The 15,241-nt window shown below is 42.0% G+C and overlaps 1 protein-coding gene across 3 annotated transcripts in view; it reads right to left on the bottom strand.

Moving 5' to 3' along the window:
• Positions 1 to 15,241, bottom strand: part of lnpa (limb and neural patterns a) — a 149,199-nt gene that overhangs the window by 86,901 nt on the left and 47,057 nt on the right. For all 3 annotated transcript variants that reach the window (XM_038789344.1, XM_038789346.1, XM_038789345.1), the window contains exons 4-6: positions 13,398 to 13,585; positions 9,616 to 9,674; positions 9,434 to 9,474 (exon numbers count right to left, since the gene is read on the bottom strand). In XM_038789344.1, coding sequence (XP_038645272.1) covers positions 9,434 to 9,474; positions 9,616 to 9,674; positions 13,398 to 13,585 — 288 coding nt within the window. The remainder of the gene's footprint in view (positions 1 to 9,433; positions 9,475 to 9,615; positions 9,675 to 13,397; positions 13,586 to 15,241) is intronic.

Here is a 15,241-nt window from a genome sequence, read left to right as displayed (position 1 = left end):
AGGATTTCATAGCACAGCATTTGGAAAGTAGTGGTGTAATCAGACGGTCAGCAAGGAAAATCACAGAATAATACAGTGCAGAAAAGGCCCTTCGGCCGATCGAGTCTGAACCACCACATGAAAGGCACCTGGATCTGCCAATCCTAATCCCACTTGCCAGCACTTGGCCCACAGCCTCAAATGTTAAGACGTGCCAAAGTGCTCATCCAGGTAATTTTTAAGGGATGTGAGGCAACCCGCCTCTACCACCCTCCCAGGCAGTGCATCCAGAACGTCACCACCCTCCAAGTAAAAATGGTTTTCCTCAAATCCCCCTGAACCTCCCACCCCTCATCTCGAATTTGTACCCCTCATAACCAACCCTTCAACTAAAGGGAACTGTTCACTATCCACCCTGTCCATTTCCCTTAATCTTGTACACCTCTATTAGGTTGCCCCTTAGTCTTCTCTGCTCCAGTGAAAACAACCCAAGCCTATCCAACCTCTCTTCATAACTTAAACATTCCATCCTGGGCAACATCCTGCGGAAACGCCTCTGCATCCCCTCCAGTGCAATCACATCCTTCTGGTGATGTGGTGACCAGAACTGCACGCAGTATCCCAGCTGTGGCCTAACCAATGTTTTATACAACTCCAACATGACTTCCTTGCTTTTGTAATCTATGCCACGATTGATAAAGGCAAGTGTACCATATCCCTTTTTCACCACCCTATTAACCTGCCCTTCTGTCTTCAGAGATCTTTTTACAAACACGCCAAGGTCGCTTTGTTTCTCAGGACTTCCCAGTGTGGTGCCATTCATTGAGTATTTCCTTGTCAAATTGCTCCTTCCAACGGGCAACACCTCACACTTTTCAGGATTAAATTCCATCTGCCACCTTTCTGCCCATTTGACCATTCCGTCAGTATCTTCCTGTAACCCAAGACTCTCAGCCTCACTGTTACCCACATGCCTATCTTTGTGTAATCCGCAAACTTACTGATCCTACCCCCCACGTAATCATCCAAGTCATTTATATAAATTATGAATAATAGGGGACCCAGCATAGATCCCTATGGTACGCCACTGGACACTGGCTTCCAGTCACTTCCAGCCATCTGTCATCACCCTCTGTATCCTACCGCTCAGCCAGCTTTGAATCCACCTCATCAAGTTCCCCTGTATCCCATGTGCATTTGCCTTCTTTATAAGTCTCCCATTTGGGACCTTGTCAAATACTTTGCTGAAATCCATGTAGAGTACATCAACTCCACTACCCTCATCTCAAATTTGTTAGGCATGACCTTCCTCTGACAAAGCCCATCATGCTTGACAAATCTACTGGAATTCTTTGAAGACATAACTAGTAGAGTTGACAAGGGAGAACCAGTGGATGTGATTTATTTAAACTTTCAGAAGGCTTTCGACAAGTTTCACATAGCATATTAATATGTAAAGTTAAAGCACATGGGATTAAGGTTAGTGTCTTGAGACAGGAAGCAAAAAGCTGGAATAAATGGGTCTTTTTCTGCTTGGTAGGCAGTTACTAATTGGGTACTGCAGGGATCTGTGCATGGACCCCAAATGTTCACGTTATATATTAATGATTTGGTAATGTATTACCCCCAAATTTGCATATGATACAAAGCTAGGTTGGAGGGTGAGCGGTGAGAGATGCTTCAGTGGGAGTTGGACAGGTTGAGTGAGTGGACACATAATGTGGATAAATAGGAGGTTATCCGCTTCTGGAGCAAAAATAGCCTCAACGGTGGCCTTGACATCGATCGTAATGAAGTGCTTTGAGAGGTTCGTCATGAGGCACATCAACACCATACAGTCTAGATCCACTGTAATTCGCATACTGCCACACCCGGTTCACAGCAGACACTATCTCCCTGGCCCGACACTTAGAGCATTTTGACAACAAGGACTCCTACATCAGACTCCTATTTATTGACTACAGCTCCGCCTTCAACACCATAATCCCAGTCAAGCTCATATCAAAGCTCCAAATCCTAGGACTTGGCTCCTCACTCGGTAACTGGATCCTCGACTTTCCGACCCATAGACCACAATCAATAAGGATAAACAAAACCTTCTCCACGATAGTTCTTAATACCGGGGCCCCTCAAGGCTGCGTACTTAGCCCCCTACTATACTCCCTATTCACACACATCTGCGTGGCAAAATTTGGCACCAACTCCATCTACAAGTTTACTGATGACACGGCCATAGTGGGTCGGATTTCGAACAACGATGAGTAAGAATACAGGAGGGAGATAGAGAACCTAGTGGAGTGATGTAGTGACAACAATCCCTCCCTCGATGTCAGCAAAACTAAAGAGTTGGTCATTGACTTCAAGTAGCAAAGTACCGTACACAACCCTGTCGGCATCAATGGGGCCGAGGTGGAGATGGTTGGCAGCTTCAAATTCCTAGGTGTGCACATCACCAACAATCTGTCCTGGTCCACCCATGTCGACGCTACCACCAAGAAAGCACAACAGCGCCTATACGGTCTCAGGAAACTAAGGAAATTTGGCATGTCCACATTGACTCCTATCTGGCTGCATAACAGCATGGTAGGGCAACTGCTCGGCCCAAGACCATAAGAAACTACAGAGGGTCGGGAACACTGCCCAGTACATTACACAAACCCTCCTCCCATCCACTGACTCGGTCTACACCTCCCGCTGCCTTGGGAAAGTGGGCAGCATAATCAAAGACCCCTCCCAACTGGCTTATTCACTCTTCCAACTTCTTCCATCGGGCAGAAGATACAAAAGCCTGAGAACACGCAATAACGGATTCAAAAACAGCTTCTTTCCCACTGTTTCCAGACTCCTAAATAACCCTCTTATGGACTGATTTGATCTCTTCACAAATCTTCTCTACTGAGTATGATTCACCCAATGCCTGTGACTATGTATTTACATTGTGTATTTTATGTTTGCCCTATGTATTTTCATTTCATGTATGGAATGATCTGTACAAACTGTACGCTGAACAATACGTTTCACTGTACCTTGGTTCATGTGACAATAAGCAAACCCAATCCAAAGAAAAGCAGATTATTATTTGAATGGGTGTAAATTAAGAGGTGGATAGTGAACGAGACCTTGGTGTCCTTGTACATCAGTCACTGAAAGTAAGTGCGCAGGTACAGCAGGCAGTAAAGAAGGCAAATGGTATGTTGGCCTTCATAGCGAGAAGATTTGAATATTGGAATAGGGTTGTTTTACTGCAATTGTATAGAGCATTGGTGAGGCCACACGTGAGAGTATTTTCATAGAATTTACGGTGCAGAAGGAGGCCATTCGGCCCATCGAGTCTGCACTGGTTCTTGGAAAGAGCACCCTACCAAGCCCACACCATCCCCATAACCCAGTAATCCCACCCAACACTAAGGGCAATTTCGGACACAAAGGGCAATTTAGCATGGCTAATCCACCTAACCTGCACATCTTTGGACTGTGAGAGGAAACCGGAGCACCCAGAGGAAACCCACGCACACACGGGGAGAAAGTGCAGACTCCGCACAGACAGTGACCCAAGCCGGAAATCGAACCTGGGACCCTGGAGCAGTGAAGCAATTGTGCTAATCACTATGCTACCGTGCTGCCCGTTTGCAGTTTTGGTGTCCTTATCTGTGGAAGGATGTTCTTGCTGTGGAGGGAGAGCAGCAAAGGTTTATCAGGCTGAATCCTGGGATGGCGGGACAGTCATATAAGGAGAGACTAAATCGGTTAGGATTATATTCATTGGAGTTTGGAAGAGTGAGAGGGGATAGCATAGAAACTTACAAAATTCTAACAGAATTAGACAGGGTAGATTCAGAAAGAATAGTCCCGATGATGGGGGAGTCCAGAACTAGGGTGTCATAGAGAGGATAAGGAGTAAAACGTTTAGGACTGAGACAAGGAGAAATTTCTTCACCCGGAGAGTGGTGAATCTGGGGAATTCGCTACCACAGAAAGTAGTTGAGGCCAAAACATTGTGCAATTTCAAGAAGGAATTAGATATAGCTCTTGGGGTTAAAGGGATTAAGGGGTATTGGGGGTGGAAGGTGGGATCAGGATATTGAACTTGATGATCAGCCATGATCATAATTAATGGTGGAGCAGACTCCTGCTTCTATGTTTCCATGTTTCAACAATGCCACCCAGCCCCACTTTAAAATGCAACCCTATTTTAGAAGTGGTATTTTGCATTTCATACACCAACCATTCTGTGATCTCCCTGACAGCCTGCAATGTTGATTTGGATCGAGAGTGCCAGAATTAAAATCATATATAGTCCTGATTGCCAACGGAAAATCTTTAATTCCAAAAGTGAGAGCTTGCCTTGATCCCATGTTTCAATAGTCACTAGGAAAAGGTCAGTTCATACATCATTCATCCTTAGGATTGACTAAGTATATGGTAAACCTTTTGAAAAGTTGCAAAATCTAGCCAGAATTTTCAAAGCCAAACTCAAACCGTATGCTATGTCAGCTAAGTATCTATAATCTTGGCAGAGCTGTAAAAGCTAATAATGTATGTTGCATTAGATACTGAACTAATATGCACAGCTTAATTGGGTATAGAAGCTAGTCTCTAAAAGCCATTATTAAGTACTTAACTGAATCGATTCTACAAAGCCATCTCAGTAACCTCGAATGCTTTTAAGATGGAGATGAGGAGAATTTTTTTTTCTCTCAGAGGGTGGTTAGTCTGTGGAACTCTCTTCCCCAGAGAGCAGTGGGCGCTGGCTCTTCAAATCTATTCAAAGCGGAGATCGATAGATTTTTGACAGACAAGGGAGTTAAAGGTTATAGGGACAGACAAGAAAGGGGAGTTGAGACCACAATCAGAACAACCATGATTTTATTGAATGGCAGAGCAAGCTCGAAGGACCGAATGGCCTCGTCCTGCTCCAAGGTCCTATGGTCTAAGTTATGCTTGACACAGATTTCACAGTTTCCAAGATAAATATAAATGACTGCATATTGAATGACCAAGTAGCTAATGCAACGCTTAACAGTTTTAATACATTTTCCTCCACTTAAGTAAACTGAAATTTTAGACCAAAACGACAAATAGTATCATACATACATGACATATAAACGACCAACACTCAGCCAAAATAAATTCCCTTCAATTATTCAGCTAAATAACTAGCTTTCATTTTCTACAGTTAACAGTTGTATAGTATCGATTCTGATCCCCAAAACCGTGGTTGAGTTATTACCCGATTAAAAACTAAGCTTTATTGAGACAATTGATGGCAAACAGGTTTCATGTTCAAAAAACAGTTATAAACTAAGATTTAATTGCTCTTTGCTTTTGTGCAGTTCTCTTTTTCTTAAAACTGCAAAAGATTTCTGATTTTTGGAGCATCATTTCTGTCAATCTGTTTTTCACTTGTCTTGCTTTACTCAAATTGATTTATTGTTTTCTTTGTGGACAGTCATGGTTGAAGATACCCTCTAGATAACCTAATGTATGACAACGTGTCAATTATCAGCCTTTTAGCATGGCTGCTCCTGTTCAAGTCTGGGCAAGCATTTTTGAAGCAGTCAGAAGCCAGTGTAAAATGGTTCAAACAGTAAAGTTCTCCATTACATCCAGATTTGAATTCAGAGTTTGATTTTCAAAATTGGAAAATCCATTACTGCATGCTTGGCAATATGGACAAACGCAATTAACATATTTAACTTAAAATGTATTATCTCACCCAGCAGGACATCATGCTTAGGTTACTATTAGTTGAGTAATACAGGAAAATATACTAAAACCAATGGACCAAATGCTACCTGGATGATAGTTTTAGAATAAGGGGTAGCAGATTTGAAACAGAGATGAGGAGAAATTATTCTCTCAAGGCGTTGTGAATCTGAAAAAAATCACTACCCCACCCCAGAGTGCAGTGGATGCTGGGACAGTGGGTAAATTTGAGGAGAGAGAGACATATTTTTAATTAGTAATGGATTTAAGGGTTATGGAGAACGGGCAAGAAAGTGGAGTTAAGGCAGAGATGATATAAGCCCTGATTGTATTGAATGCTGGAGTAGGTTCGAGGGGCTGAATTGCCTACTCCTGCTCCTAGTTCTTATGTTTTTATGAATGCTTACCTCAGGATTTTGTGTTTTTCAATAAGATCACCCCTCATTGTTCTATGTTCCATTGCAGTGATGGGCAACCTAAGCTAGTGAGTGGGTTACGCGAGTAGCCCTCCTTCATCTCAGTAGGCCGCAAAATTGAAATCAGGTTTGTGAAATAACCACAATCCCATGAATAAGATTAAATCTATTTGCCACATGTTGAATATGTCATAATAAGTTATAGAAAATGATTAACCATTTATATATTAATAGATGGATCATCAACTTCAAATGGTTAAACAAAATAAATATTTACACTGTTGAAGCCAAGTGAGTGCATGGCTCTCGGTCAATTTTGTGCACAATTAGCGTGCGCCTCAGTTCAACTGCGTGTCACTACCAGTAGGGGGAAAAAAACTACATGGATGGAAATCATCAGAATATTGAACCCCATCTCGTGGGCTGCATTCAGAACAGAGCCCAGATGGACTGCATGTGGCCCCGAGCCTACCGCTGGTTCCAATGGATACAGGCCCAACCTTTCCTCATGTGTTAATCCCCTCATTCCAGGAATACGTTATGTTAATTCTTTAAAAAGAGCAAATATCTACACAGTACCCTAGATGTGGTCTTATCAATGCCCTGTGCAACTGTAGCAAAACAGCCCTACTTTTATATTCCATTCTCCTTACAATACGTAGCAATATTGCATTTGCCTCCCTGATCATTTGCTGTACCTCCATACTATCATTTTGTGATTCGCGTACCAGGATTCCCCCCTGTACCACTGTGTTCTGCAATCTTTCTCCATTTAAGAATATGCTGATTTTTTATTATTCCTGCCAAAGTGGCAAGTTCATTTTTTCCCACATTATACTCCATCTGCCAAATTCTTACCCACTCACTTAACCTATCCATATACCTTTGCAGACTCTTTGTCCTGTTCACAACTTGCCTATCTTTGTGTCAGCAGCAAGTTTAACATCTATACATTTGGCATGTTTATCCAAGTCTTTAATAAAGGTAGTAAATAGTTGAAGCCCAGCATTGATCCCTGTTGAACTCCACTAATTATATCTTGCCAACCTAGAAATAACCCATTTATACCCGCTCTCTTCTTTGTTAGCTAACCAATCCTCTATCCATGCTAATATTGCTTGAAAAAAGAGACATGTTGTCAAATCTTTCACCTTGCACTCATTGGGATAGTTCACAAGGTTACCAGAGGTAAAAGGAAGAACACTTCCTTCTGCATGAGAGGAGAGTGTTGATTGGTTGACTAGTAGACTGTGGTGAGGTGCTGCAGCGGATAATGCATCAGGGAACGATTAGCTGCCAAGCTGTTGTTCACTTTCAAACAATAAATTGATTCTGGTCATGATATTGCCATGGTGTCCGGTGCGGCGGCATGAAGTAGCGGCCGCATCTCGACTGGCTCCTGCGCAGGCTCCAGCATTTGGCTTATCTGCCCAATCGCAAGAATTATTTTTTAAAACGGGCCTTCCCGGCACTGAAACTGACTGTAAAGAACGCAATGTCAGGGCGGAGGGGTGAAATTGCAAATTTCGAGCCCAAACAACAAGGCATCAAAGATGGCAGAGGAGGCAGCCATACCCATCACCCTCGACATGACGGTAGGGATGGTAGCCAGCGAATTAAAAAACTTTGGTGCAGAAATGGATGAACGCTTCAAGAAACATGGTGAGGAATTGAAGGCTTCATTTAAAACCATGGTGGAGAAAGCTTTGGGCCCCAGTAAGGGAGCAACTGAGCAAAACAACTAAAGTGGTTGGCGCGCAGGCAGCGAAAAATGTGGAGGAAAACTTATCCCAGCCTGAAGACAGACTTGCGTCCTTGGAGACTGAATTGGCGATCAGCGGAGACAGGAACAAGGGCTTCAAGGCGAAGCTGGATGATTTAGAAAATAGATTCATGAACCAGAGGCTGGTGGATCCTACCACAAGAGAGTTAAGGGCGCAAGGTGGACCGAATACTTTGCTGCATAGTTTTTCCAATTGATGTGCAGTGATGAGGTATTTGCTGCGCCAGAGCACACAAGGCCTTGAGAAGCGGGAGGAGAGAGAGAGAGAGAGCGCGCGAGAGCGAGAGAGAATAGGTGCGACGAGGGGTGCGGTGGTTACCTTACTAGCACTAGATAGTTAGTTAGTTAATGGAAGTCAAGTGGGGGATGAGGCTGCAATTTATTGGGCTAGTTCGGGCAAGCTCATTGGGTTTAGAAGTGGCGGGGGGAGTTGTATGGAGTTAGAAGAGACGATAGGCTATTTGTTGACATGGAGAGGGGGGTGGAAAATTGACAGTGACCAGACATTTTGTGCTCCGCCATTTAGGTAGGATCTCCAGTACGCCTGCGGATCATCGGTGAAGCTATGACATTTTGCGGTGGTAATAACTGAATCAAGGCTTTGTGTGGGGGGTGGGGGGGTCACCTCCTACAAGGTGGTCAACTGGAATGTGCTGGGCCTGGGGGATCCAGTCAAAAGAGCTTGCGTTTTTGCTCATTTAAAGAACTTGGGAGCCAATGTGACGTTCCTCCAGGAGATCCACATGTGCGAGCAAGATCAGGCGCAGCTTCACAAGGCTTGGGACAGCCAAGATTCCATTTGGGATTTGACGCAGAGCCCAGGGGGTGGCGATCCTTATTAATAAAAGGGTCCGGTTTCGTTCGGAGACGGTATTAGCAGACGCAGGAGGGAGGTATGTTATACTGGCAGGGGTGTTAGAAGGATACCGATGGTATTGGTGAATGTTTACGCCCAAAATTGGGATGATACAATGTTTATGAAATAGTTGCTGGCAAGGATACCGGATCAAGACACCCATCAGCTTATTATGGGAGGAGACTTGAATTGAGTGCTAGACCCACGATCGCTGGCCCCGAGGGGTATGGCAAAAACATGAATTGCTTTTCTGAAGAAATGGTGGGGGAAGAGTGGGGACAGACGCTTGGCGATTCAGTTACTCGGGGGGGGGGGGGGGGGGGGGTAGTTCTCATTCTTGGCCTCGAGTGACTGTGTGGAGTTTGCACTTTCTCCCCGTGTCTGCGTAGGTTTCCTCCAGGTGCACCAGTTTCATCTCAGTCCAAAGAAGTGCAAGTTAGGTGGATTGGCCATGCTAAATTGCCCCATCTTATCCAAAACGTTTGGAGGGGTTATGGGGATAGGGTGGGGGCATGGGCTTAAGTAGGGTGCTCTTTCCAAGGGCTAGTGCAGGCTCGATGGGCTGAATGGCCTTCTTCTGGACTGTAAATTCTATGATTCTATACTTTACTACTTCTAAAGTCGCAACTGGGACAGCAGATGCCTCTACCGAAATGTTTAATGAAGAACCCAAAATTTAAAAATTTTACTCACAATTTTCTTTTTCTGTACTTTTAAATCTTCTAGAGCTTCAGCTGCAATGAAGTGTTAAGGATTAGCAGTTTTGTGGCTTTCAAAAATAAACAATGGCAAATGTACTATAAAAAATGTAAAACAATATAAAATGTAAGAAAAACAAACGTTATCATTTTTCAGAGAGATGTTTAAAAACTCACTGTTCCTTTCAGTTCTTTTGCAAAACAGCCAAATCAATATTTTTCGCATTAACCATACTCTGAAAAACACAATCACCATGAGCAGCACATAAATACAACAGGAATTGTAAAAAAGAAATTAGACAAAGTAAATTTAACCCAAAGCAACAAAATAATTCACTGCGACATAATTACACAGTACAATGATTTGTCGTATTTCAGTGGCAAAGTCTTCAAAGAGAACATTATAGAAAAAGGATGGCTACCCAACATCTGCAATACCCTTGGAAAATAGGGCTGTACCTCAGGTCATGAAAAATGCCTTAAATATGGATGCTATAAATAACAATCCCATCAAAAAGGTTAAGGTGTATCTCCTTGCTTCCCCCTTTCTCCTATAGGATAAAAACAATTTCTAAAACAAAACCAGAGTGAAAATGTCTGTATATGATGAACCGTTTTTACCAAGACAGTTTGTCCAAACTGGATGGTTTTTTATACTAAATGAAAGATGCACGTTTTAATATTGAACGTATAATACATGTCTCAGCAATATATGTTTGGCATACTTGAGTCCACAGATCAAAAGTTTTAAACCGGAAGGATCTGTGTGGCAACTTAGTATTTCTACCTCGGACATCTTGGGTCCAAGGAACTGTATGTACACGAACGAGTGTAATTATAGAGAGTTCAAGGAACATACTGTTAATGTGACAGTTTACTTGAATAAGCTGGAGTTCTATAAGCCCACTGTTGCAGATCAATGTTAACATAAATTCATGTGCCGAACAGAAAATGGAATACATAAAGTCAGTAGGTAGCTCCACCTGGTAGCTGTTAAGCCTGTGGAAATTTGTGCATATAATCTCTTCAGACACATTAGAGGGGGTAACAATGAAAGGTGCATCTTGCCATTTGACAAAAATAGCAGCTTTCATCAGGGAGAATTCTGGTTAGCACACAGCACATTGCCAATTTTGCCTATTGCATACCAACATTGCATGGCTGTTAAATAAACATGGTACATGAATTAAACTGAATTTGATTACTTTTCTGATTTAAAGCTGGACATTTGAGATGCCTTGCATGCAACAAACAGAAGCTATTTTTGAACATGGGTTAAGAATAAAAGTTTTTGGGCAGCACGAGGTGCAGTGATCAGCACTGGGACTATGGTTCTGAGGACCCAGGTTCGAATCCCGGCCCCGGGTCACTATCTGTGTGGAGTTTGCACATTCCCCCAGTGCCTGCGCGGGTTTCACCCACACAATCCAAAGATGTGCAGGTTAGGTGGATTGTCCACGCTAAATTGCCCCTTAATTGGAAAAAAAAATAATTGGGTACTCTAAATTTTTTTTTAAAAGAATAAAAGCTTTGATCCAGCTGATGAAGATTGCAAAATGCAAACTCATTGATAATTCTGCTGCAAGTTACATATCAGTACTGTATACTATTACTTTAAAAATATGCAAGTCACCAGTTGGTCCCTGCAATATATTTTAATATTGGGGAAAGAGGCTGCATTATCATATGTGAAAATATCTTTGTTAAATTGAATGTCAAAACAACTAAGTTTGATGGATAATTCTGTCTTCAAAAGGACAAAATATACCGAAAGAAAGATGCTTCTACATAGCCAGAGAGAGAACTGTCCCGGGGGTGAGCTAGTATAGAGCCCTGGTTCAGTACCACTTTGAATATCGTGCGCAATTCTGGTCATTATACTTAAATGAGAACATCCCAGCTTTGCAGATACAAATGAGGGCTACTGATCAGATATCAGACATTGGGGGCAGCACGGCGGCCTAGTGGTTAGCACAACTGCCTCACAGCGCTGAGGTCCCAGGTTCGATCCCGGCTCTGGGTCACTGTCCGTGTGGAGTTTGCACATTCTCCCAGTGTCTGCGTGGGTTTCGCCCCCACAACCCAAAACTGTGCAGAGTAGGTGGATTGGCCACGCTAAATTGCCCCTTAATTGGAAAAAATAATTGGGTAATCTAAATTTATTAAAAAAAAGATATCAGACATTAGATGTGTCCGAGTTTTACAAGACACTAAGTTGAAAATTATTTACAATGGAGAACCTGAAGTATTCAAGAATCTTCTGAGTGTACAAAAGCTAAATCCCATTAAATTGTCTTCATGGTTTAATTCTGGGCATATGTCATGAGAAAAGTCACCTATTATAAGCCATCTCAAGTTGCCTTTTAGAAGTTGATAAGTCTTTTTCTTGAACTGTGCACATGGTGAAGGCACCTACAATGCAGTTAAGTAGAGAATTCCAAAATTTTGAACCGATGACCCTGAAGTAATGGCTAGAGCTATGGGAAAATAAACTGCTTGGAGGTGGTGGTGTTCCGACGCACCTGCTTATCTTGTCCTTCTAGATGGAGGTTGAGGGTTTAGGAGATGCGATTGAAAAAGTCTTGGTGGGTTGCTGAAGCACACCTTGTAGATTGTGCAAACAACAGTTACAATATCTGGTGGGAGGGGGGAGTGAATGTCTCAGGTGCTGGGCAGGTTATCAATCAAGAAAACTGCTTTGTCCTGGATGGTGCCAAATTTCTGAAATTGCTGCAGCTGCACTCATCCAGGTCAGTGAAGAGTATACTCCTCACAAGTAGATGAATAGGTATTGGGGTGTCAGGAGATGAGTCACTTGCCACAAATCTGCTTAAGTTTATTAATGACCATCCACAGAATGCTGACAGTGGAAAATTTGGCGATGGTAATGTTACTGAATATCAAAGAGAGCTGATCAAAATCTCTCTTGATGGAAATGGTTATTGCTTGGCACCAATGTTATTTCCCACTGATCAGCTCAACCAGCTGCTTTGTTATCTGAGGAATAGCAAATGATGTTGATCACTGGCAATCAATAGCAAACAGCAGTATTTGGGACTTTAGTTAGAGAGAAACTCACTGGTAAAACAGTGAAGATAGTTGGGGCTAGGACATCACCATGATGAATTCTTTCAGTGATATCCCAGGGCTGTAATGATTGGTGTCCAATGATTTGTAAATTAAGCTACTGGGGAACATTTCTGGATTCTCATCAATTTCAGATTTAAGGATTTTTGGTGGCATACTCTATCCAATGCGGTCTTCGTATCAAGGGCAGTCTCTTTCACTTCAAGAATTTCAGCTCTCTTTTGCTTACATTTGAACAAAAGCTGTTGTGAGGTTTAAACCAGAATGGTCTTGGCAGAATCTAAACTGGTTTGATACAAGCATAGCCAAGTTCAGAAGGAAGACAGAGAATTCAGATTTAACTACATCACATAGCTCTTGGCGAATGATAGGTAACCAATTAACAGTAGAAATTAAAATATCAAATTCAATAGGGAGATGGAGAGTTTTCAGTAAATATCAAAAGTTGTACAAGAGCTGGAGTATAATAACATTTTTTAAAAGGTTAGGTCTACCCAAGTAGAATGGTCTAATACGTTCCTAAGCAATCAATTTAAATCAATGCCTCTTCTAGACAACATTAACATTTCAAAGGTGCTATAGAAAAATGTTGATGATTCAGGTGGTAATATTTTAATTTGTTTAAATAGGTTATGCAGTTCACACATTTGGAATTAAAAAGAGAACCTTAAAGAATTGTGACTAGCATTTAATTCACAAAGTGAGTTCTCTGATTATTATTAGCTATTCACTTATGTGGGCTACAATATTAGCGTGATATATACTTCTTTGCTAACCATAAATCTGATAAGTTGCACCAATAAAAATAAAACTGGACTATAAAGATGTCTTTTTTCAAACTGATCCAAAAGGATAATAACAAGATTACTTACAGTAAAGGAAATAAAAACCCTGGAAGTGCCAAGGTTAGTCGTGCAGTCCATTCTTCCGGAAAGCACCACAAGTACACAATTATAAAGGTTATGATGTAAAGAGTGGATGAATAGAGAACCAGTCTTCCGACCCAGATCTTTTGTAGTCTCTGATTCTTCTCCTTGAATTCTTCCAATGCATTTATTTCCTATAAATAAAAGCAATCAATTGAATTCAGACTATTTTATTCTCCATAATTTGAAGTACCCAAGAGATAGGTTTAGACAACTGGATCAAACTATTAATTTATGTGAGCTAGACATCAATGCTAGTGAGGAAATGTTCCACTACATTCGAGCAACACCATCACTTTCATCCTATACTCGCAAGTTTTTTTATTATATTTGGAAAATAACAATGAAGTGTTACCATTTTGCAATGCTAACTTAAAATATATGTCACAACAGCTGCCAGTAGTCCTGCTCCTCAAAAATAAATTTATGAATTTGATCTGATGAGAACCTACTAAATTACAAAGGAAATGGGAATAACACAAAATATTTAATACATCCTGTTATGAAGTAAAACACAATCGTAAATAGAGATGCCTCTAAACTAAGTTATTCAGCTCTGAATGGAAGAGGCTGAAAAGAAAACTATTTTCTACCTTTATTTATTGGATTTTCATACTCAACAATTTATAAATTACAAACCACACCAAAAAAACCAATACATATTTACAAGTTCCTTCCCTACAACTGTGGCCGTGCCCCCCCTCCCCCCTTTAGACGGCATTCATATTTTACAATCCCCAATATGGCCACAGCACGTATTTACAAGTGTCTATTTCCAGTTTGGTTTGGGCCTGAACTTGCCTTCGGACCAGTTCCCTAGCAGCTTTGTCCCTTGTTTTTTTTTATTCTTTCATGGGATGTGGGCATCGTTGGCTGGACCAGTATTTATTGCCCATCCCCGAGAGCATTTAAGAGTCAACCATATTGCTGAATATCTGGAGTCACATGTAGGCATGATCAGGTAGGGAGGACAGATTTCTTTCCCTAAAAGGACATTAGTGAACCAGGTGGCTTCTTGCGACAACCGACAACGGTTTCATTGTCATCATTAGACTTTTCATTCTAGATTTTTATTAATTCAAATTGCACCAACTGCCTAGGAGGGATTCGAACCTAGGTCCCCAGAGTATTACTCTAGGTCTCAAGATTACTAGTCCAGTGGCAATACCAGAAAGCCACTGCCTCCCTCGCATTCTCTTTACGTGCCTCCACTGCCCTTCCCCACTTCCTCAGTCTGCAGCCTTGGGTGATGCTGCCGATCACAGCCAAGCAGGATTCTCCACCGGGCGATTAGGGAATGAATACTTTTTGTCAGTATTCACTCAGGAAAAAGATAATATTGTGGAGGAGAATGCTGAGACCCAGGCTATTAGAATAGATGGCATTGAGGTGCGTAGGGAAGAAGTGTTGGCAATTCTGGACAAGGTGAAAATAGATAAGTCCCCGGGGCCTGATGGGATTTATCCTAGGATTCTCTGGGAAGCCAGGGAAGAGATTGCTGAGCCTTTGGCTTTGATTTTTAGGTCATCATTGGCTACAGGAATAGTGCCAGAGGACTGGAGGATAGCAAATGTGGTCCCTTTGTTCAAGAAGGGGAGTAGAGATAACCCTGGTAACTATAGGCCGGTGAGCCTAACGTCTGTGGTGGGTAAAGTCTTGGAGAGGATTATAAAAGATACGATTTATAATCATCTAGATAGGAATAATATGATTAGGGATAGTCAGCATGGTTTTGTGAAGGGTAGGTCATGCCTCACAAACCTTATCGAGTTCTTTGAGAAGGTGACTGA

This window comes from Scyliorhinus canicula, chromosome 2 (genome assembly GCF_902713615.1).
Source record: "Scyliorhinus canicula chromosome 2, sScyCan1.1, whole genome shotgun sequence".
Lineage (NCBI taxonomy): Eukaryota > Metazoa > Chordata > Chondrichthyes > Carcharhiniformes > Scyliorhinidae > Scyliorhinus > Scyliorhinus canicula.
Note: the sequence above shows the minus strand (reverse complement) of the source record. Positions and strands in the feature narration are given on the sequence as shown.